We start from the raw sequence: 25,695 nt of genomic DNA on the forward strand, positions 1-25,695 counted from the left end.
GGTTATTTATTTGGTGTTTTAGTGTATGCCTTGACCAAGCTTCGGGAGTGTTATACTGAGATAGACCAAATCTAAGGCTGTGAATACTGAACAGTTTGTGATGGTAGTCTAGAGGGACATCCAGGGTATCGGCTCATTGAGTCCCTCTTTATCACTGTTTAATCTGTAAACCCATTTCTGTTCAATTTTGAACAGAAAACGGCTGATGTCAGTACAGAATTCGGGAATTTGTGGTTGTTCAAGGACTGTCCAGCAAAATTCGTCAGGGCCATGTCCTTTCTCCAAAAAGTGTGCAGTTAGGCGGGTCGCCTGTTTCCGACATCGTACTGTGCTCTTGTGTTCTTGTATTCGTGTCCTTATTTTTCTTGTTGTCATGCCAACGTATCGGAGTTGGCACGGGCATGTTATCAGATAAATAAGGTTACTGCTGTTGCAGTTGGTAAACCTAGTTTGTGTCCACGGTCTGTTTGTCCCTATGTCAATGCTGGTGGATTTGCAAGTCTGGGGACATACAGTGCACGCCCGCAGGGATGGTGGCCTACGACAGGTGACAGATCCCACAATGTGCCCATTTGTCTTGATTCTTTGTTCCGTGGACGTGTGTGGACTAACTGGTCCTTGAGATTTTGTCCTCTTTTAAAGGCAAAGATTGGTAAGGGGATATCATCACCCCCAGATTTTAAAATCGACCAGTGTTTTTTTATAATCTTTTGCACTTGGTTTAATCTGCTGTTGAATGTATTCACAAAAGCGATACGGTTGGTATTTTCCTTGGGAGTCTCTACTTGAGATACATCCTCCCAAGGAAAATACCAACCATATCGCTTTTGTGAATACATTCAACAGCAGATCAAACCAAGTGCAAAAGATTATAAAAAAACACTGGTCGATTTTAAAATCTGGGGGTGATGATATCCCCTTACCAATCTTTGCCTTTAAAAGAGGACAAAATCTCAAGGACCAGTTAGTCCACACACGACCACGGAACAAAGAATCAAGACAAGTGGGCACATTGTGGGATCTGCCACCTGTCGTAGGCCACCATCCCTGCGGGGCGTGCACTGTATGTCCCCAGACTTGCAAATCCACCAGCATTGACATAGGGACAAACAGACCGTGGACACAAACTAGGTTTACCAACTGCAACAGCAGTAAACTTATTTATCTGATAACATGCCCGTGCCAACTCCGATACGTTGGCATGACAACAAGAAAAATAAGGACACGAATACAAGAACACAAGAGCACAGTACGATGTCGGAAACAGGCGACCCGCCTAACTGCACACTTTTTGGAGAAAGGACATGGCCCTGACGAATTTTGCTGGACAGTCCTTGAACAACCACAAATTCCCGAATTCTGTACTGACATCAGCCGTTTTCTGTTCAAAATTGAACAGAAATGGGTTTACAGATTAAACAGTGATAAAGAGGGACTCAATGAGCCGATACCCTGGATGTCCCTCTAGACTACCATCACAAACTGTTCAGTATTCACAGCCTTAGATTTGGTCTATCTCAGTATAACACTCCCGAAGCTTGGTCAAGGCATACACTAAAACACCAAATATATAACCTATTTTTAAGGCTTAGAACAATCTAAAACGCACTCCAACCAACGAGTGCTACCAACATACAGTAAGTCTATTCCACTTCCTTTTGGATAATATTGTGTTTCCTTGTAATACATTCACAGCGTTTTATAAACGAACACATATTAACTAGCGTAATGCCACGCTTCCAAAATATTGTTTTCAAAAAAACATCGACTCTCAGACTACATTTCCCAGCGCTCCCCGAGTCACGTGACCGCATCTGATCACGTGACTCCTTCGACTGGGAGCGAACGCATAAACATCTCTCCATTGCAACAACCGGTGCCCCCCCAGACAGTTCGGAAGACTGTCAGAGGAGACACCGACGGTCAGGTGAGCTGATTACATGACCTTCGCGTGCCTGAAATACGCTAGCGCGCGTATCGTCTGACGAATCTCGCCAATACGAACGCATCAGACAGGCAGCGCAGGTATTCTCTCATAGACATCTTTAAACTCCGAATTGAGCATTTTACCGAGCTCGGCTCCATGAGCTCGGCTCCATGTGCTTGTGTATGTGTCCAGTGGATTGTTCTCTACACTACTGGACGTTTGTGATACAATTCACATTGAGCTTCAAACTGAGTTAAGTAGTCAGACATCCGATTGTTGGGGATCGGTATAAGCAGGGTTACTTATAAGCAATCCACATATCACTCGATGGAGTAATTGAGCCATATTTGTTTCTTCCCTCCATTTAAACTCTTTTTTAAAACGACTCATTTTTTTAGAGCGGTGCTCCTTATACCTGAGCCGCAGCCAGGTGGGGTGAAGCTTCTCAACCACCACGTATGGGTGAGTGTCTATATTGGAATTTACTTTCTGGTATGTGTGAATGCGGGACCATCGCACTGTGGTTTTAATTGACAAAGACCACGTGAATATGATACATTCATGTTCTTTTTCTTCCTCTTGTTTGTTTGTCTTTCTGTTTGGATCCAATACCGTTTGGTATGATGCGGTAACAGTATATGGTTGAACACACAACCTGGAATTCTTAGGTGATATCATTTTATTACTATTCACATAAAGCAGTAGTTTTAACACATTAAGGTCCTGAAGAATGCATTTGAAACTTTTTTCTCTTGATGCAGAAACATGTTGACCACCATCAAGTACGGTTATTATTTCAAACCCGCACTTGCACTTGCTTTTTAACCTTAGGGATTGGGAGATACTAATAAAATTTGTTTTTCTACCCGATTCACCTAATTTTAGTAAAACCCCTCACCATTTCACTCTTATCACAATACACTGCTTTTTTTCAGTAGCCACTTTAATTTTGAAACAACACATACTACCCACTTGTCACATCTATCGGTCACGGTAACATCAGACCGGCCGTTTTGTCTCCTGGGTAAGGAGATCCCAATTGATGAGAAAGAGGGCGGTACAGTGTGGCTTCTGATGGGAATAATTTTCTCCATATGATCTTGAGCCTTGACTTGGCCAGCATAAACTAGCGTGCATGGTGTGTTCTCACTGGTGTTATCTGCATGATATTGGTTTTGTGATCCATGTTGAATGACTTACCACACTTTTTTTGACTCCCAGGTATAATTTAGTGTTATGGTATGTTGGTTAAAGCCATTAAGGTTTTTTGCCCAGAGTTCTTGTTTAATAGTAATCACTTTATTGTATCTGCTTTGAAAACCTAGGTCTCATGCAGCTGCAAGTTACCCACTTCTAGGCTCCCTGTTACATTCAGCTCCCTAAAGCACGAAAGAGCATGTTTCTAGTGCTTTATAAAAGTGACCTGTCCATATAGTTTTTAATGGACAAACTGGAAAATAAGCTTTTTGTTGGTTGTTATTTCGGGGCTCACTCAAGGCCAAGACCTCATTCATGATAACTGTGTAAATTGTAAATTGAGCATTGAAACAACCAATGATGTTATTCAGTTTTTAAGTAAGTGCTTTCTGCTTGTGTAGTTTTAAAATGCTTTGGCAAATGCAGGGTTTCTGTAGGATTCTGTTGTAGGTCATGGCGTAGCTCATTCTGTTTTGTTGATATGGTTAGCACACACTGCAAACAGAATTTTCTCCTAGTATCTTGATCAGACCACAACAAGACTGCAAACTTTATTCTGGGAATCCTAGTTCGAGCGCCAACATAAGGCTCCCCCTGAATCAGGATTGCACAACTGAAATCCACCCCCTTCACCTCCTTCTCATCAAAACCCCAGAGAAATGAGAAGGATGAAAACTACTTGGGCAGATGTAAAACGTGTGGTGGTCAATGCACAAATGTTATATTCAATGTGTTACGCTTCATTTGTAGCAGGAAAAGAGGGAAGCGGAGACTGCACATGGTAGGTACCCGAACCCAGTGATCATTTATTTGGTCTGACCTGGAAAAGAGAACTCTCCTCTTGAGTTGACTTCAGTATGAGTGGTACAAGAAAGAGAGCTGTGTAGGTGTGAAGGATTCCATAGTGCTGTCTAGCATAATTCTTGTCATTATTCTAGCCACTACATTGGTCAGATTAACTACATGTAGAATTTGGGAGGAGGGTCTGTTTGTTGGTTGTAACTGAATTTGACATGATCAGTAATGTTTTGTTCTTGCAGGACCTAGTCTTGGAGAAGCTGAAGAGCCAGCAGCAGGCCAGCGAACTTGACAAACTGAGTCAGGAGCTGGAGAAGATTGGGCTGAATAAAGAGCTGATGCTTCAAGATGAGAACAGCAATGCTGAAAAGTGAGTAAAGGACGCTACAAGATCATGACCCAGATTATACTAAGTCTTCAAGACAGCAGGATTTCTCAATAGGCTAGTGCTGCAAGAAAGTTTTGCAGGCCTGGAACAGGGTTAGATCCCTATCAGGCAATCTTTGCTGTGGCCGAGCATTAGCTTTATGCATCAGCTATGCATCTGGTGCAGAAGACTGGAGTACTTATGAGGTTTGGGCTGGTGACTTAACTGTTTATGAAGAAGTTGCATACTGTTACTTCCATCAAGATACTGTTGTATCATTTGGGGTTTCCTGTACTTCTGCTATTGATTAATTTGTTCTGCCCTTCTCATTCTCTTCTCTTCTCATCTCCGTCTTAGTGTTTATCTACCACAAGTGTGATTTAGGTGGGTTAGCTGGACTTGCCTGCGTTCTTTGCCATTGTAAAGCAGCTCAAAAGCAAAAGTACTTATGATGCCGTACTTTAAAATTAATTGCAGTATACAAAGGAGTTACTGATGGGCAACGTCATTGCAGGTGTTTTTGAGAATAAACAATACAATATTAAAACGTGTCATTGTTTTTCAGGAAGTTCAAAATTCTGGAGAGCAAATTTGAATCAACCTTCAAAACAACACTAACAATTAAAGAAGAAAAGATCACTGCACTAGAGGCTCAAGTACAAGAATCTCATAATCTGAACCAGCAGCTACAGAATGAGCTAAATATGGTAAAATGATATTGGAGCTGTGCCTTCATTTGCATGTGATTTGCAGGTGATTGGGTTAAGTGCAGGGATTCATGTGTGCCGGTGGTTACCGGTAGTGGGAGCAACACTCATTTCTGTTAACACCACTTCATTTTCTTCATGAGATTTTGACCTGGTGTAAGAGGAAAAAAAGTCCAAATAAGGGAGAAGGGAGGCAGAAGCTACAAAAATAGAGACAAGGGAAGTGTAGCGAACTGGAAAAAAGCTTGAGGTTCAGTGAAAACTGGGTAGCTTTGGTATTTGGCAACCCCAGCATTCAGCAATGCAAGCCATGAGCTCCTTAGAAAATTGTTAGGTTTTTGCACTTAATTTTCTCTTACAGTTTACGCACTGCTTAATTGAAAATCTGCAAGCTGAGTTTGTTCATGAAAAGAACCCACAATGGTGTTACTTTGGAAAGCCTGCATTTGCTGCTCTGATTAGAGATAAGTTGACTTGAGGTCCTAACTACCAACAAAAATCATTAAGTGCTGCGCCACTTTCTGCTCATTCACTTTTTTGACCTAAAGCAGTACTCACTGGGGACAGTCTTTGCTTATTTAAAAGTAGAGGTGCTGATTGATGGACTGCCTCTGCTGACTCCTTCATTTTTCTCACCGTTTCTGTCTTCATTGTTGGTTCTTTCGTTATTTGTTGAAATCACTTAGGTGGTGATCGGTGAAGTGCTACACACCACCTTTTTTATCTGTTGCTGTTATTTTCTGTACCTATTTAACTTTAATCTTAGCAAGTAGTAGTCCACTTTGGTGGCCATCTTCCTTTAGTATTACACCCAAATTACCGTTTTATAATACATATTAGACATACTTGTACCCAGTTCCTGCTTTGAAGTAAGTGCGTGGTTTCTCCAGTAGAAAATCGTAGTTGTGTAGTCTTTTGAGTGAAATTTTGCCTTGGGGATTATGTCTGAGTATTGTGGAAAGGAATATTGTATGTGTAGACCTTGATACACAGTTTAAGCCCCTAAAGGTAACATAGGGGCATAAACTGAGCTGTAGTAATTCCGACACTTCTAGTATTTGACCAGAATATAGGAGGGTTTACAGAGAGGATGGGACGCAGGCGATTATGGTGGTGATAGCTTATTGCTGTTACATTGGTGAGATAGTAGACCCTTCAGACATGTATAGAGCAGAGCAAAGCGGAAGCAATAGGATCGATGAATGGTGGCTTTAAGGGAAAATAATCCTAATGTATGCTAGAAAGGTATCAATTTGTCAGGTGAAGTATAGTTTGACTAATGCTTCTCCTTTCAGGTTAAAAAGGAGTTTAGAGCAAAAACAAAAAACTGCAACCAAGAGGATGAGAATTATGTACAGAACTCATTCAAACATCCTACGGAGAAACTTCAGTGTAACCGACAAAACCAAGAGAAACTGGAGACTGAGCATAGGGAAGCATCCTTGGATCTACTGAAGGTGAAAGACAGGGCCATAGACCTGGAAAGAAATGTAAGTTTACAGTGTCAAAACTGTGTGTGTGTTTATGTATTTCTTATCATGTGCATAATTGTATAGATTATACCAGACAGCAAGGCATGGGATATATTTTTCATTCTCACTGGTCACACTTGAGCATAGAACCACTGTTTTCAAGAGCCGCCTTCTGTGAATTATGGATCTTGCCCCCAGTTGTGCCCAGTGCGAGTGTCAGGCCATAGAATAATATTTTAAGCCATAATTTTCAGCGTGGCCCTTTGTAGTAAACTGTAAGGGAACTTTACTGTAGCTTGTTAGTTGATTTCTATAAAATGGTGTTAATGCTGGGGTATTAGGACAATGCTAATTTGCCTTAATACCAAGAAGTATTTGCTAAATGCATCACTGCAGGGTTATCGTGGTAATGATAATTGAGGATATTATTTAGGCACGGGTATGTCTACTCCAGTTGCGTAAATACGTACTGTAGCTCATGTTTAATTGTAGAAATGTCTTTCATGTCCCATTAACTTTTTTATGCCTTTGCCAGAATGTAACACACATGAATCAGTTATACTCCTCGCTCTGTGCCAGTCTATTCAAAATACCGATTATTGTTATAATTGGTTTAGAGGTTTCAGAGACATGAATTAGTGGCCAAAATGAGTTTTCCAACACCTCTTGTGCAATGATCATGCACTTTCAGCACAAACAGATGCCTGCTTAATTTTTACTGAGTGCAACAGACATTAATCTGAAAAGTGTAGGCTATCTTTTTTCCAAATGCAGCTAATGGTTTTAACCTCTTATACACACAAAGCCACAGCATGGCTATTTGTCCACAGATGCAATAGTGTATTACAGCTAGAAAAACAGTGACAAGTGCAGACTGTTTAAAACCGCTCATTTGAATTGTACAAACACATTATAGTATTCAAACCAAAACGAGGTTTTGCAGCGATTTTCCCTTTCAGAGTAGCACATTTCAATAGGAGCATACAGTGTCTCCATGTGCCCTGAAGTTAGGAGCAAGGCTATTGCCCAGTCGGTTTTTCTTATAAATGGATGTAGCCAACTTTGCTGTAACCTGTATGTGACTGCAAGTGTAATCTGACTTAAGTACAGTCAACTTGGTTTTACACGATTTATTCAGGTGTGTTGTGTAGGTTATATAAGTGACAGGCCACATCATTGTAGAAAGTAGGGGAGATTGCAAACAAAAGCAACAGAATAGAGTGGGAAAAGAGCAATAGAAAATCTTTTCACTACCTAGCATTCCCTGATAATTGCATACAACAATACAACTAAATATATATATAAAGCAAAAATAATTTCACAAGTACTACTCAGTCACACTTTTAGACTATCATGTGAATTACACTTAAACTGTCACTTGTAAAAAAAAATAGCACTGTTACTACACTGCCTTTATTCTGCAATAATGGAAAAAGGACACTTCAAAGCTCTGCTCTCATGTCTTAATCACAGCCTGCCTCATTTCTCTAGTCATTGTATTTGTAATCTATTCATAATTACTCATCAGTCTATCTCCTGTGTCCACAGACGCATCAGTTAGCTAACATCATGTAATGGCCTCTCAGAAGCTCTTTTGTGGATGCAAATGTTGCACTAGAAACAGTAAAGTGTGCACAGAGAAAGCAAGAAGGGAACCCTCATAGTTCTTTCTCCCTGATTCATACGGCACGAAACTTCATGCAGTCATAGGAGAGATGATTTAAAGGAGCAGGACACACTTGATTATTGAAGGTCTAATTACATACAGCTAGAGAAACTAAGAAGGAATGAAGATTAAAGGGGATATAAAATAGAGGTATTTCAGTCCATTTACATTTCTTTTATGTTTTCTTAAAGAATGCTACTCTTCAGGCTGAGAAACAGATGTTCAAGGAGCAGTTGAAGAATTTGGAATGCCAGAATACCTCGCTCAACAGTCAGATCTTGAATCTGCACAAACAGGTCACCTCCTTACAAGAGCACAACACTGCCTTACAGACACAGACAGCCAAACTCCAGGTCAGAACCAAGGCAAAAAAAAGGTCATGTTTAAATATAATTTATTGGAGTAGCAGGTGCAAATTGACTGAATGGGCACCAGCGGAATGAGGTCGTTATGCGATAGTGTATACCCTCCTCAGCTTGGTCTGCTTTTTTTGTTCAACTTGAACGTCACATCTCTGTTCACTCTCTGAAAAGTATTTATGAATCATAGTTGTGCGTGTCATTATAGCATAGGAATACAAAAATTGTTTTACCATCATTTTACCATGTGCATGCTGACAACCTTGCTGTTGACATTCTCTTTCTTCCCATATGCCCCTAACAATCTTTTGGATTCTTCATAAACAGAAAGCATGATGCATCCCAGTGAAGCAGCATCACCCAACACGGACCATGAGTTTTTAGGTGATCGTTTTCATTCTTCAGAAAGCAATATGTTAGAAAAAAGTGTTAGATAAGTAGCTTGTTCTCGATCATGTTCTTATCAACATTCTCTCTACACTACATTCATTGGTTGTCCCATTACACATTGCTTAGGTAGGACTGAACATCTGAAACCAATTGATCTTTGAAGATGGATTTGAAGCAGATGTTTGACTATGTCTGTTCAAGTTACTGGGGTAGCACATGTGGCTGTCTTCAGAATTGTAAAGGTGATTCGACATATATTCTAACACTTAGCACAAAGCTATTGTGCTGCTTGCAGGTGGGGTGGCTATTTTTTGTGTATGAAATATTTTGAGTAAACATGACTGTGCAAATATACCCCAAAAATAAATACTGGTAAACCTTTTGAAACCTGCTGGCTTGCACACACTTCAAATGAAGGATGGTTGTTGGGGACAATTGACCCAAAATAACCTGTAGCCACTGACAACAACGTCTTCAAGTTGTTGTTAGAGATTGCAAATTAAGTCACCTCTAAACACTCTTGCTTATGGGTGGTAAGAGCTTTGGCCAAGAACACAGAATGTGGTCAATTGAGGAAGTCTAGAATTGAGCCCATGTTTCCTGATTCCACAGTCTTCGGCTTAGCCGCAAGATAACATTTTCTCCAGCACTTTGCATATCTATTGTTCTGGAAATTAGACGTGCACTTGAGTCTTGCTTCATTCGTGGGTTGATCAAGCGGTATATTGTCCAAACCATTTATTTAAATCTTCTGTAATACTCACTGCTTTTGATATTTAAAGACCTAAATAAAACCAAGTTAATGTTTAGTGGAACAGCTTGCGGTTATCAATTTTCTGTTCCCACTTTTGTCGACTCAGATGTTCTCTCTAGCCGCATCTGTGCGTCGGACGGCCCCTGGCCGTCTGACGTCACAGTGGGCATGTGCGTAGGAAGGCCGGGGCCGTCCGAACCACAGCCGTGTGGAATACTCCCGCACAGAGGGGGGATTCCGGCCGCAGCGAAGCGGCTATTTTGTATTTTTCCAGTGCATTCCTCTTGTGTAAGAAACAAGGGTATGTGGTGTTCTGCCCTAACTTGGCTGAGTTCCATTTGTATCCCTATATATAGTCGGTTTAGTGGCATTTGATTGTCCACCTTAAGGTATGCAAGGCACAGAATCTCTATTTTTGTAATTGAATTAGCATGCACTTCCCCAGCATCTGTTCTTTTAAAGCTCTTTTTTGGACGTCCTCTATTTTGAATACTTAAAACATAATCTACTGTTCCTACTCCTCTATCCTGACTTAATATCTCCCTTTAGCAAATAAGCACTGACCTGTATTTCTTCCTTTCCTCTTGTATACACATCTCACCATTTAAAATATTTGAGAGTCTCACTGTAAGATATTGAACCTAGGGGTCTTTAAGACTACCTTAATATAGCAGCCCTTATCCCATGTCTGCCACTTCAACACGGGGCTGTAATGATACCCATTACTTTTTCCTTGATCCTCAGGAAAACAAACTAGTCCCATTTGGTTATATTGGCACTGAATAGTAGCAAACATGAGATGTGCTCTCTCGTCTTCACAATGTGGTTCAGACCCAAACTCTTGGATAATTCCACATAAAAAGGATCTGTATGAGGTAAAGAATACTCCTGTGATCACAGCATGAAAATATAAACTTCAGGTTAAATAGTGCTTTTGCCTTGACTCTTGAAAGAATCATACTGGCGGGGATAAATGTTCATTCTGTGAAAGAGACAGGCTTTACAAAACAGACGCTGCCCAAAGCGTTGTATCATTTACATTAAGGAATTGTCCACACCATTGATGTTGATGTAGACCATTATTTTATTTTACATTACCAGGTCACCAAACAAAAAATTGGAAGGTCTTGATTTAGACATTTCCTGTACATTTCTACATTGTTTTATTTATGTTTAACTCATTTCTGGTAACGTCAATTAATCTTTCTTAACATAAGTAAGAACTTGTTTCGAGTCGGTTTGCAACAATATGGCTCATTTATTCATCAACGGTGCACCATGTTTTAGTTATGCAAAAATAAACAAATATTAGGGTGTTGTAAAGTGGTTTCTTCCTTAAAGAAGAGAAGAGGCCTTGTAGTCTTAAGAGAGGAGTTTATTTAGTTGGTAGATAGTAAGAACAGCTCAGCCACCCAATCTCCTTCAAGTCATCAGCAACATTCCTAAGCCAGCCAAGGACTGGCAAACAATTCTAGAGCTGACACATGTGATGTAATGAAGAGGCAAAGCAGAAGCACATTACAACATAGGGTTTAAAACCCTTTCTCCCTATGACTGTGGTGTAGGTCTAAACTGGTAAACTTTGATACACCCCTACTGATCTTGTTTTGCCCTTGGTGGTTTTCCTACAAGAAGACTTATAAACTTCTATATGTCCAGTAACACACTCATCAAATCAATCACAGTACATACAGTTTTACTGGATAGTCATCTGCTCTGCTTAGGTATACAAAAGGGAAATAACCTCATTATCTCATTGATGCTCAAATAGTGGGATATTGGCATTTCTCTCTCGAATTCTGTTTACCTCAGGGTCCATGGCTCATACAACAGCAATTTTACTAGCAATAATGGTTTACTGAAACCCATTTTTGGTATCCGGAACCTGGTAAGCCTGAGCAAGACCCCATGGTTCATGGTCCTTTTCCCTTCCGTGGTCCACTCCGGACTCCTTTCTCCTCTACAACTGGGTCACAGATACTAACTAATCTTTCCATCTCAGCACCAGCCCTAACATTTCAGTGATGACATCAGTGGCTCCTCAGCTCTGGCTGGGATTAGATCATTATGACTGTATAAAGCAGCGGTTCATGTTGCAAACACGTTGAGGTGTAAATCTTATTGTAAGCAAATCACAGATCAGATCGCAAACAACCACCTAGAAGTGTGCCTACTCTGTCTGCCATAGTTGGTCATTAAAATCTCATCCCCTTGTTCTACTACTGCCAGATTCTTATATGAAATTAGCACTTTTTGCCAATGTGGAGCGTTATTTGATATAGCCTAAATGCCAGTTGTGAAATAGACTCCCGTGTCACACTGATTCCAAGTTGCTAGTGTTTGTTATTGCTGTTTTCTTTTATGATTGTCATTAGCACACACACAATCAGCCAAAGGTGGCCGTGGAGCTCTTAATGTAGGCCAGGAAGTAATGTGGCTCACAGCGCATATAACAGAGTCACAAAGGAAATGTTTAAAAAGGCATAAAGGTACCGAACGTACATCAGAAGGACTAAGAAGCAATAGTTAAGGCCCACATGGGTGGTATACAATAGTACTTCTAGGAGTCTTTGAAAGGAGGCCAGATGGATTGGTGGCAGGCAGTGGACACAGCTTGCCTGAATGACGAATGTGAGAGGACAGTCTCAGGTTTAAGAGGGTTTATCCAACAAAGATGAGCTGCTCGAGCAGAAGGTTTGCCTTCTTGTTTTCTCCTTGCTGGTCTTGGCGATCTGATGGTTTATTCTCCACTTTGTGGAGTGTTGGCCCTGGAGAAGATTTTTAGTGAGTCACAGGTTAAAAGATGATGCTGAGTGCATGACATTTGATGCAAGCCTGTAGTGGGAGTGGCTTAATGTCCTTGATAGTCGGAATTAAGTGGTTGTGTTTGTGTTGCTGTGGTGGGAGGTGCCAAATAAAGTAGCTTTTCAAAGGGTAAAAGTAGTGCCATGGAGGTAGATCAGCAGAGCATAAGTATTGGAGAAGATGGAGGCCCTACGCCGTGGACTGGGATGGCTTGAGGAGGAAGGGTTTGATTGTACTTACGTGACCTGCCCTTGCTATGTTTGGAGCAGCATACTATATGCAAAGATTTTCCATTGTGGCGCTCCAATATATGATTGGTAGATAATTTTCCTATAATATGTGTTAGTTATTCATATTACGATACATATTATATATATATTGCAGGTGGAAAATTCAGCAGTTGGCTCTCAAAGTGCCTCGCTTATGGCCCAGAATGCCTTACTACAGAGCCAGCAGACAGCCAAGGAGAACGAAATCGAGAGCTTCCAGAAGCAGCGCGATGAGCTGAAAGCTGTGCACGAGTCGCTGCTGAGGGACCACGAGCACCTGGTGTCCCTGCACGAGCGACAGTCCACAGAGTACGAGATGCTCATCAAACAGCACAGCAATCTGAAAACTGTGCATAAAAGTCTGGAGGTGGACCACAAGCAGCTGCAGGAAAGGTATAGTGTTAGGACAATGCCACAACATTGAAAATTAAAGGATGTATTATATTCATGACTAGGGATTGATGAAAGGTATTAAAGTTACTAAACTAGTAAAATATAATGGAATGCTAACAGAGGTCATCCTCGGTAGACATTCATTATACACAGAAACTTTTCTTTTAACAAACAGTTTGTTTTGATATGTAAATTTTTTGATACTTATATTTGATGCCCACACATTTATTTTTAAATTAAGCCTCGATTTATTTGCCCCATCACTATGCGTTTTACTTTTCAAAGACGTTTTTCTTCTCTCATTATTTTTTATGTAAAGATTCAAGTACGGGTTACATTGTTATTTTGCAGAACAAACCTATGCTAGATTCACATGGTGTGCGCTCCGCTTCGATCTAGTGACTCCATCAAACTTTTTTTGATTTTGGATGTTGACCACAAGCATCAACCACGCTTGAATTCTAGAGAGGAGAGAAAGTGTAATTTTAAAAATAGGTGAAAATGTGAACCACCCTGCCAGTAACCGTTATTGCACCAGCTATTAAATTCCAGAATTGATATTCTGAGTAAATTTCAATTTGATTTAATTTTGCTTTCATCACTTGAATCTGACGGTTCCCTTTAAAAGTTGTAAAGTACGCAATATAAAGCATAAGAAAGTTTAACCTTGTAACTCAGGTGCTGCCCTCCTCTCAGTCACACTGCATTGCACCTCTCTTTTTCATCGCTATCATATTTGTGAGCAGTTCTGGGAAGACGCACAAAGCCAAGGAACGTCTGAAGGTCTGGGCAAATGAAAGCTGGGTAAAGCCATTTTTCTGATTAAAAGACACGCCGCCTTAAGTCTGAGGCAAATTTAGTTAGCGACTGGAAAGAACTGGATCTAATTATGGTTAGCTTGCTCATTGAGAACAACGTATTTGCGTGGCCTGTGAACCATGCCCGTCGGAGATAACGATTTTGAGTGCCTCGTTCACTAGGGGATGTGTGAATAATTGATATGCTTAGGAAAGCGGGTGCAGCCTGTGCTTGTGACTGACTGGCTACATCTGCCATCTGTCCCTCAAGGGCAACTACGAGATGGATTTGTGTCTCATTAGGCTACACGTTTTTATTGCACGCCATAGTCAGAGGCATGGTTTAAAATGGCCGAGTCTGAAGGGTGCCCTCTAAACAATGGCGTAGGTGAAGCTGTAGAGGGTAGGTGTCCATATGTTTGTAGATTTGGGGATACATTTCACTGCACTCTAGATTAAATTAAGAACAGCAATCCACTTTGCTCAAAATGCGATTTTAATTCCTTCTTGAGTGCTTCGGCCACATGCAAGATACAGGTTCAAAGGTCAAGTGTTCCTCTGAATGTTGATGGAAGGATCCGCTTTCCAATGACAAGGGGGATTGATATATCTAAAGCACATGGTTTTGATATCAATTTAATGACACTATAGGCCCAAGTCAATCAATAATCTTTCCTGTGTTGTGCTTTTGACTTATGTTTATCCAAACTATTTTTTTTTCCAAAGACAGTACAAATTTGTAAAAGGTTTGTTTACGCTGAAAGTGTTTTATTACACTGTTTTGTTCAGCCCAATGTCTGCAATTTACATTGGGATTGACACTCTTTCATTAGTAGAGGGGTAGCTGCTGTTTGTGGGATGCCCTATGGGGTTGTAATCTGTGTTTTGGGTAGTTATGGATGTTTTCATATGTAATTGAGGGTTCAAAGAAAAGTCGTCAGATATTCATGCAAAGCTTGGATCCCCATGATTGTGGAAACATTAACCTGTCAAGTCACCAAGCATTTCTGGTGGCCAGCATTAAAATGGTAAATGCCGTTTTTTTAGGACTCGGACTATCGTCGCACTGCGTAAGCAGTGGGCAGAGTCTGAGATTTTTTGTTTGCAGTATGGGGGCTTGAACCCGCCCCTCTTCTCCATTGGCTGGCTTCCTAAACGGAGGCCAGCCATTGGAGGAGAGGGGCTTCACTCAGTTCAAGCCCCGTCTTTTTGCGATTCGGGGGCGTGATTTTTGCAGTTTTTAGGCCGTGACGTCATCCGTCACTCAACTGCTAAATACACGCCCCGAATTGCAAAAATGGTGGCGCTTTTGTTATGCCATTTCCCCCCGACCGCCGCCGCAAGAATTCGCTTTGTCCTCCGCCCCAGAGCAGGACCCGTGTGGCTTTCTGTTTACATACATGCCTTCGTTTTGTCAATTAATTTATGTTCACTTTTCTTCCATTACGATTCTGCTTGTTACTTTCCCGATAATGAATTTGACCAGCGGGGTACAAAGAACGCATCCCCCGGCATTGGTCATTCCCTCAAAATAGGGATTTGCTTGTTTGAACATAGTTTTACGGGGCAAGTCACGATTATAAATCTACAGCAGTGATTGTTCCAGCGGAGCCGAGTGGGGGTGGGAACCTTGCTGCATGCTTGTTCTGATTGCTCAGCTTGTTTCTTTGAACTGTGAACACTTCCTGTAACAAACTTCTGGCACCAGCGATCAACACCGGAGAGGCCCTACCCGGGAGAGCGGCCCTCCTAGGCTCTGCAGGTGGGCGGGTGCGAACGGCAGGGCACAGGTGTCAATAACACGACCCGAATCCGATTCTCCGTGCCCTGTGGGAGGATGTATTAGGAAGCTGCAAAATACATCTCCAGTATGAGTTTACTACAGGTATCAAGCGTTCTGCCAGCAAAATGTGGTTAACTTCTATTGGTGGCCTGGTGTAGCCTCTTGTAGAAAATCCACACTGAAAAGTGGCCCACGAAGCCCAACTCTCAGCAATATCCATTTATAGCTGAGTCTGGCGAACGTTGAAACAGGTATGTTATAAAAACGTTGCCCAAACTGCAGAGTGAGCAATCTCATTCCAATGATCCTAACTGAGGCAGGCAGAACGAGGACCACCTCATCTCCTGGACATGAGACAGTTTGTACCCCACATACCTGTTGTGCTGTGATGTACCAGTGTCTCCCACACACCAGTTATGCTGTGATGAGCTTGTTATGCCATATGGAGGCCATGATCCACCCTTCTCCATACATACATGCATGCATATGCATCACGAATCACTTGTGCAGCCCTCTTCCACTTATCAACCCCTCTGCAGCATTGCTTTACCTAATCTTTGTGGATTTTAGAAAAACGCATGAGGAGAACACCTATACCCCCCTCACCCCGGGGGATCAAGGCCAGCACTGGTTCTCAGGGCTGGCAGTGGTTGGACAAAGGAAGCGTGACAAGACAGCAGAGGCCAGGATGGGCAAGGGAGAAATATCAATCACTAACTAGGTTTCCACCTCCATGCCTCTTTGCGTAGGGGGAACCTGCTACCTGTAAGCTCACGCACAATAAGGTAATGCGACCTGGTTCCATCTCCTGCCCTCATTGGCTGACTGACAAGCAGCCTAGCTGCTGTAACCTTGTAAGAAAAAGAGGTGAAGAATCTGGAGAGAGTTTTCCCTGTTCAGAGGGCTGTTTCATTTCCAACCCCTGGCATTACTTCTAGTAAGCACACTTTGCTGCGAAGGAGAGGCGTAGGTTTATGTGCCCTCCTTTCATGAATGTTAAGAGCTGAGCTGAGTTGAGGCCATCAGCTTCATTGCTGCCACAGACCCGTCAGTCCAAAGTGTTGGGCATCCATTCACCACACGAATGAGCCAGTCACCACCGAGTCACTACACCAGTTGACTAGGTTAATGCATCCATTGCAAAAAAAAATTCTAACTTCTGGTCCTCGATTTGGGTCCAAGCAGGCCTGACTCAATCATATCTGTCTATAATGACAATGAGTCCGATTGAGCATAGTGAAAATAACACTTAGCCCTAAATAGCCTTTAGACTGTTGAACAAAGTGATGCATAAAAAAGTATGTTTATTTTATTACAAACATGGGCATATTTGCTAAATTGTTAAACCACAGTTGCTAAAAAATTGATATGTACATGGGTTGCATGTCAACTTAATTAAGGTTAGGACCTGGAATTTAAAATGCTAAGCTAAGTGTGGTTCAAGAGCAAAATGAAGGACTTCCCCTCCCCTCCCCTTCGAGGTTTTTATTTGTACCAGAAGAGGTTGCATCAATTTTCACAAGTTTAATAGTCAACGATGTAACTAGACATGGAATGGTAAATTGCTTACTACAGCAGGTATCGGTATCATCGCCCAAAAGTAATTCCTGTATTGATTACCCAAACATTTGTGGTCAGGCCATAACTGCATACATGGTCAATCAACTTCTGTGTGTTCCTTCGTATGACTGTGACATTTAGTTAGTGTCAGTAGGAGTCGTGAAATATAATGAGAAATCTTACTCGTGCAAGAGCTCCTTGTAAATGTATAATGTCCATATTTTGGGTAGTGCTCATTATATCTCTACAGAGTCCATTCACAAGCCGGGACACTTCCATCTTGGTTCTACAATCAATTATAACACTCTTAATTATTTATCCATACACATACTTTATTTCGATCCGAAAGATCATCAAAGCTAAGAAAAATAACAAGCACTTGCAATGCAATAGGGCTCGCATTAGTAAAGTTAGAGGTATTAGTATTGTAAATGACACATTTTTTATTTATGTTTTTGTTTTGAAAATAGCGAAATTAATAACGTTGTCATTTACAATGCCAATAGTGTTAACTTTAGCAAATGAGACACCTATAGCATTTGTAATGCAATATGTGTTGTATTTACATGACTTAGATGTATTAATATTAAAAATAAAAATGGCTTTTATTTTTTTAAAATAATTAATACTTAAATAAAAGTTATTGTAATTTATAATGGCAATATCTTTTGTAAATAACTTTTGTGAAGATTATGTTCATTGTATTTTATTGTGATGAACATCCAAGAACAGAACAAGACAATAGTAGGCAGGACAGAGAGCATGAACATAAAACTAAGGCAGCGGCCTACCAAACCTCTGCTCATGTGAAGTTTGGAAAGAATCTTCATGACAAATAAAGTTAAAGCACTTGTTCCCAGGCAAAAGGCCTACTAGTTCAAGTATATTCCGCAATGACTGAAACATTCCACCATGTATTCATGGAGCAAACATGACTTGCATCCAACTAGCGTGGTGTTTAGAAGCAAAACAGAATTTCGCTTCTAATAGGAGAAACCCAGCAGTATTTCCCTATTGAGCACAAAATCATTAAATTCAGTATTCAATTAATGTGAACCAAATTTAAATAAAATAAAGCTCAGACATTTGTGTGAGAAGTTGGCCTGATATGCAGTGCTCACTATTCTAGTGATCACTATGCATCAGTCCAAACGACCCTTATGGTGATTGGTTGTAAGTCAACCTTAGACCAGCTATCCTAGTAGCGTGGATACGAGCAGTCTTCGGGCTAAACTCTAGAGGGCGTGTTAAGCCAGCTGTTATACCATCACATATACCCCTTGAACACCAAGTGAAAGGACACCACACAAGTGTTATGAAAATAAACAGTGTATTTATTAGAATCACAACAGCCCTGTACTCTTTATGAGGCCAGGGTACTAAGCACACAACAAAACTCTTGGGAAAATACTTCAAGTGCACAATCTACACAAATACCCGAGGGCACGGAAAGTTTAGTGTTCTCGGGCGAACCCGATATGGTAAGTCGGAAGCGACAGTGACTCTGGACCCTTAGATAATGAGGCTATGCGGGCACCGAAATGCCGAAGTTACCTAGCCCAGGGGCTGCGGCTGCAAAAGTCTTTACAGACGTCGGGAGTCCTCGCTGACGAACCGGGAGCCGGAAGGAAGGAGTTGCTGGCCAGGGACCAGTGGAGATAGTTCGTAGTGATCCAAGCCTGGATCAGAGATGGATGACACCTGAAAGCAGAGGGGACCAAGTTCGTAACTACTAGCCAGTAGTCAGAGGGTACCGGATGATCGTCACCTCGACTAGGTGAGTGGGCGACGCTAGGCTCTGCAGTCTCACGGATCGGGAGGCGTTTGTCGGCGACCAGGATGGAGGTGCGAGCTGTCCCACGAAGGTTGATGCTGTCGGCGTCGCTGGGCCCAGGGTTGGGGCAACAGCCTTGGCAAATTCAGGGCCACGTGGTGGACCTAAAATGGCGTCTTGAGTGGACCAGGAGGGTCCGGGGTGCTCCTCTTCCAGAAGGGAGCAAATGTCAGTCTGGAGCAACCAGACCAACAGCGTTGTTGTCGGGCGTCGTCGAGAAGGCCACAAGCCAGCGGCTAGTAGCCAGACAACGTGATGAGCGGCAAAAGCAGAAGGGCCCCACGCAGATCGTGGAGATGCTGGGAGGCTGAACTTCGGTGCTGGAGCTGCTCAGGGTCGGGGCTTCTCGGACCCCAAAGCACTCACCAGAGGATCCCTCGGCGGTCGTGCTGGTTTAGAAGTCATGCAGGTTCTGAAGATGGCCGGTCCCTCGAGGTCTCGTCGCACCCACGGATCTCAGCTGAGCTGACGATGTGGGTAGAGGTCAGAGGTGCCAGGGAAGCCAGTTCTCGTCGAGCTGGGTAGTCGGATTTCTGAGGACGGACGTGCAGCAAACCGCAGAGTTCTTAGATGGTGCCTGCGGATGCAGGGTGACTACTTCTTAGCCACAAGGGAGAAATCTTGAGAAGAGTCGAGAGTTCCTTTCGTAGAAAGTAGTTTCTTGATTCAAAGATGATCTAATTTGGAAGGGTCCCCGCTCCTGCCTTTATCCTAAAGAAAGGGGTGGGTACGCGACTAGGTCCTGCCCTAGGGGTGGGACCAGGAAGGGGGATGGTTACACCCCTCTCCCATGCCGGACTTTCCCCAGGCCAGGGGCTGGTGTGCCCCTGGAACTGGTTCTAGCCGGCAGATGCGTAGTGAGCACCGGGGTGCCACTCAGCAGTCACCTTCCTGTAAAGCCCTGCCTACCCAGGATACACAAAACCCTGTCTGGGATGGTGCTAGCACCGCCCCTGACAGGAAACCCTTTGTCCAAGCTCTCCTCGCTGGAAGGACTCCCAGCAGCAGGAGGTCAGACTCGTGTCTGTGGTGGCAGCATCCATTTTGTGGAGCTGAGGCTTCAGTTAACTTTAACCGGGGTTCACAGTTACATACATGTCGTGTCCCTCTAGAAGGGTGGAATGCTAACCCCGTCGCCAGAATTGGCGAGGGGTTAGTATTCCAATTCGTATGACACCTTACTCGACATGTTTTGATAAAGCAATACCAGAGATAGCATTTAACCGCGAGGATTATAATGCACTTAAGAGTATATGGTATGCGTTATCATGGAACAGCTATTAGGACTTGGTTCCGCAAGCTGCAAACGGGCTCAGCTCATGCCAGAGCACCATTTCACACGATTCTATGCACTCTGCCTTCAGGATTGTTAAGGCCTGCCATAGGAGTGACTGATAGGGATCTGTGTGTCCATTGTTAGGGTTAGATATAGGTATACTATATCTAAAGCAAAGGGTGATTACACCACCTTGCCCCAGCTGTCCTGCAGCCAGTTGTGTCAGATTTAGATGGCCATCCAGGGGTGGCATAATACATGCTTCAGCCCCTGGTAGGCCCTGGGTACACCTATGCCCTGAGTTACAGGGTCTGATAAGGTGGTCCAGTCCCAATTGGAAATGTACCTAAGGCACATGGAATCCATTTTTAGAGAGAGCAGTGGGCCTGGGGTCCTGAATAGCAGGGCCCCAGGTCAACTAAGTCAGAAAACCAGCAAAACACCAGGAAAAAAGTTGGGGGTAACCATAGTCAGGTATCTACCTTCCTACAATTTGGATGTCATAAATTGAATAAATTGCTATCTGTTATTTATGGTTAAATATTTTAATTATATAAATTGTGCTGAGGGGAAAGAAGAATAAGAGATATGCGAGCAAAAATTATACAGGAGTGCTTGTCACTGTAATTAAAATGAAAGAGTGCTCACCTTAGGGATCAATAGACTTCTTTTGGTACTGTTCATCTAGTCAGCAACCAGAAGTCTACTACCAAACACGACTTGACTACTACAAAATGCTTTTTGGTACAAGTACGGTTCTCATTACAATTAGAATTGAAGAGCAAGACACAGTTTCCACCTCAAAATGACGCAGTTTCCACCTCAAAATGTGAACAATTTAAAAATGAAGAGTGGAACACAATATGATTAAAGTTCTACTATAAAAGACGCACACATCAGTAAGGGACAGATTTTATTGTGCAATTAAATTTTCGCCATCGGCCCACAGAAGTCTGTCGTACAGTAAGTTTTGCTATACCTTGAGGAGTGCACTTAATGTTTTAAGGAAGGCAGTGAGTGGCCCAGGTGCAGGCAGAAATGGGTGCGGAGGGTTTACATGGCCAGCATGAACTTCCTGTTGAACTGCATTTGAATAAGCCAATGCTTGAGGGTCACAGCAGGAAGCAGTCATAATGCAACAAGTATGCGAGAATCAGACGGGCAAGTGAAGGTGACAGGGGGTGGAACTACAACGGCCTCTAGGTAACAAACTCCCTGCTCATTGCCATCACAATCTGAACACCTTGAACAGGCACAACCGCTGACGTACTGATACGGAGTAAAGTGCTCAGTTCGGATCTCTGTACAAACAAGCATTGGTGCAGGATTTGCAAATCTGAGTCACGTGATTATAAACCCTCACTGTCTACATGCCCTCACCAACCCAGGTGCAACCTGCCAAAATGTATCAGAGGAAAGGGGCCAGGATTAGGGAACCGTGCTGAATTCGAGATTATAAATACCGATTTCAGATAGTATGCCACATTTCAAGCCAAATACTTGAAATAGGTGAGAGATATACCTAACACTGAAAATACCTCTCCCCGGGCTAATTGTATGTAGTGAGTGCGGCAAATACTTCACTTTTTACGCGACCACGGGGTGGCAGCACAAGTACTTCATGTGCGAACGCGGGATACAAATCTTGCTGCACTTGAACTGTGTAGTTAACTGGCAACTTTGAAGATTACATGCAGTATACTTGTACTCAGAATTCTAAAGTCAGCCAAGTGACATCTGATGCCTAGATTTTTACTGAGGGACGCAATTCGCTTGGCCCGAATCTTATTGTACTGGAATCAGAAAACAATGTGTTGCAGCATTTCATCACCCCCTGTGCGTGCCGGGCACTGGTCAACCCTCTCCCTCTGATCATGCCATTTGGAGCTTGAAGCTTTAAACTGTATCATATCTGAACTGCAGGTATAGTTTAAGAGCTAACTGTGGTACAATTTCATCAACGTCTGTCTCATAATGCATACAAGGTTTAAAATAAATGTGTCATTGTGAGGCTTTCTTTGCTCTTGGTCACAGTGTCCACAGCTTCAGCCTCCCAGTGCATGTTTTTGATCTTATCTCGGGAAACCGTACGCAACAACTCCGGAGTGGACCAATAAATGTCTAGATCCAGCTTCTGCAACAGCAATTTAATGGTGCAAAACTATGGGATCTTCTTTACGCCTAGAAAGGCCATAAGATCTCTTGCAACATCGCAATAGGATTCCAATTCATCAGTGGTCCACAACCGGTACCAAAACATTAACAATCTACGTTCAGTTTTATGTTAAATCTTCCACTGAGCAAGATCCAAATATAGGGGAGTGCTCACTGGAAGTGATAATAAGGCCCTCATAAACCTGTGTTCCACCATATCAAGACTATTTGAGTTAGAGGAGCCCCATACAAAACAGATCCAAGAGCCTTGACAATGTAGATCTCAAGGGCAGGGGCAACCCTTCAGGAGATGGTCTTACGATGATCCTTTAATATATTTGCAGTCTGCTGGGTGAGCACCAAATGAGCATTTTCCATCTGTGTGGGCCCAGCTCAGGTTGGGTGGCATTCTGATACCTAGTTAGTCAAAAGCAGACACCCAAAAAATACATGTATTACCCACCAGTATCTGCCTGTTACAACGGATCACTCTAATTTTAGAGAAATTCATACATTTAGGCTTAGCACTATTAAGCTCCAGGCCCGCTCAACACAAAAGGAAGAAAAAAGATCTAACGGCGATTGCAGCACCTGGGGATCCTTGGAAATCAATAGGGTATTGTCAGTGAAGAGGAGGGCCGGAACCCTCCTCCCCCACACCCCCCAGCTAGGGAGCATCACATCCATCTTTACTGAGGTGATCAATGTAGAGGGAGAACAGGGTGGGGGCTAAAACGCAACCCCCGTCTAACTCCCTGAACTACCCTAAATGGTTCGGTCAGCTGCCGAACCACTTCCCATCTAACCTGAGCCAAATTCCCCACTTGGAACCTCACCAAGATTTTCAAAAGAGAAGGGGGGATGGATACCCATGTTTTCCAGGACTCTTCACAGTTTTCCTCATGGAAGCAGATTAACGAAGGCAACATATAGCTTTCCCCTATTGAATAGCACCTCACACCAATATATACAAGTAAACCAAAAGACCTGATCTAGTGTACTAACGTTTGTTCTAAAATCTACCTGCAAGTCAGATAAATACCTTCATTTATTATCCAGTCCTGCAGATGAATTCATTCTTGCTTACAAAAAATATTTTAACAGAGGTAATTAGACGATAGTTCCCCGGGTTGGCCTGGTCCCTCTTATAAATTGGCATTATCTCCGCTAGCTTCCATCAGGCGGGGATCTCAAGACCCGACAAAATAGCATTCAATGGCCTGTTAATGTATGGGCGTCACACCTCTGGATTCATTTTATACGAATCATTTAGGATCCTCTATGGCCCTGAGGCACGAGCTGGATGCAAGAATTAATAGCAGTCAATGTCTCATTAGGTGTGAAAGCAAAGGTGTTTACATCCTCTTAGTCAGCCACATGTTGGATCATTTTACCATCCTCTAAAGCACCACCATCCGTGTACAACGTAATGAAATGGGTCACCCAATCATATAGTTTGGGGAGCAGTTAGACAGGCTGATGCCGTACGCCAAAAGGTATGGCTGTCTTTAGAGGTCAGGGCTTTCCTGGAGAGTGGACAGCAAGGAATTTTCCCACTCCTTTTTGACCCTAAACAAAGCCTGCCTATACCAGACCCTACAATTTATTATATTGAGGTGCGAGTTGGATTTAACTGCTGATAGGAGCTTATTCTTTTCTAACCTGCAATAACTAAGGGTTAGTCTTAGGCCTCCTCAACCCCCCTTTAGATATTTTACCTAACAAATCCCTAACCTGTGCAAAAAGTTGAGCATGACTCACACTCCACACCTATGTCCTTGTGTATGCTGGAAGGAGTGATAAATAGCCTACTTCTTTCTCCACTCTAGCAATAACTGCTTCTAGGGCTAGGGTTTCCTTTCCACTCATTTCATACAATGTTCTTCTGGTTATTGGTAGAGGAAAGGCCACCCAGATCACTAGGGCCCGCAGAATGTTATTTTAGCCTGGAATTATCAGGTAGAGTTCTGGTCAGTGCATGATGATCACTGTCTGATCTATCCACCACTTCCATATCTAACTAAGATGGTGATAGCTTCGCGTCTACCCAAAAATAGTCAATCCTACTCTGATGCTCAGGTCTATTATGTAATTCTTACCAGACGATTGGATGACGTTTTACCAATTGCGGTTCTAAGATTAAAACTAAGGGTTAGGGCCAATACCGGTCCTGTTTTGGGGGTGCATCTCACATGCTGGGGAATAACCCCACTGATTATCCCAGGCTTGCTGTCAATTAAGGGCTGGGCTACAGGAATTATGTGGCAGGAGAAGGCCAAATTATGTGGCAGGTTTGAGGAAATTATGCGGCATAATGCTACACATTTTTTAATAGTATTACTTCATTAGTGAGTCATTTTTAAACTCTGTAACAGTGTCTTGGCATTGGTTGCACCTCATTAGTACCAGTTTAACACTCAAATATAGCAATAAGCAATAGAAAGGTGACCAGTCCGGTTTTGCACGGGCCTTCCAGCACACTGCAACAAATGTTGCTGCATTTTTGGCAGCTTTTGAAACGTTTGGGCTATAAAGATATATATAATTTTATTCTGCACATTATGTGGCATATGAAACATTGGCCAATGCAGCAAATCTATAATTATGCAAAGAATTGCATCAGCCGCACAATTGCATAATTCCAGTGGCCCTGATTAAGAGTTCAAACGTGGTATTAAAATCACCTGCCACCGAAAGGTAACCCTTACTTGTGTCAAGAAAGCACCACCTCAAGAGTATTTGAAACCACTGACTTTGCAAATTCGGTTCCAACTGTATTATAAAAGTTTAACATAACATACCAGAAGTCAATACAAGCACAACTGCCATTACATCAAGCAAATCAATAGAGATTTTCCTAATTTTGCATTGAAGGGATGTTTTGACCCAAATCCTTAGCCCCCCCAGAGGGTCTGGCCTTTCCATTCTGGACTGCATTTACACTGAAGGAGGGAAACCTTCTGTGGAATGGAGATAGAGACCAGGTCTCTTGAAGGAGGCAGACCTCGTGGGATTCTATAAAATTAACCCAATCCACCTCGGAGAGCCGTTTTGTAAACCCTGCTACGTTCCATGGCAGAGTTTTCAAAAAAGTGCATTGGACTGAATTGTGGGCGGAAAGTCACCAACCACTAGTTCCACTACCAGGTGTGCGAGATCAATTACGACCTGCTCCCTGGAGGTAGGG

The 25,695-nt window shown here is 42.5% G+C and overlaps 1 protein-coding gene across 3 annotated transcripts in view; it reads left to right on the forward strand.

The window, feature by feature from the left end:
* The window catches only part of CCDC88C (coiled-coil and HOOK domain protein 88C), a 584,514-nt gene that overhangs the window by 380,267 nt on the left and 178,552 nt on the right, over window positions 1-25,695 (forward strand). For all 3 annotated transcript variants that reach the window (XM_086937646.1, XM_086937645.1, XM_086937647.1), the window contains exons 16-20: window positions 4,165-4,292; window positions 4,855-4,996; window positions 6,292-6,486; window positions 8,326-8,487; window positions 12,827-13,104. In XM_086937646.1, coding sequence (XP_086793772.1) covers window positions 4,165-4,292; window positions 4,855-4,996; window positions 6,292-6,486; window positions 8,326-8,487; window positions 12,827-13,104 — 905 coding nt within the window. The remainder of the gene's footprint in view (window positions 1-4,164; window positions 4,293-4,854; window positions 4,997-6,291; window positions 6,487-8,325; window positions 8,488-12,826; window positions 13,105-25,695) is intronic.

This window comes from Lissotriton vulgaris, chromosome 9 (genome assembly GCF_964263255.1).
Source record: "Lissotriton vulgaris chromosome 9, aLisVul1.2, whole genome shotgun sequence".
Taxonomy (NCBI): domain Eukaryota; kingdom Metazoa; phylum Chordata; class Amphibia; order Caudata; family Salamandridae; genus Lissotriton; species Lissotriton vulgaris.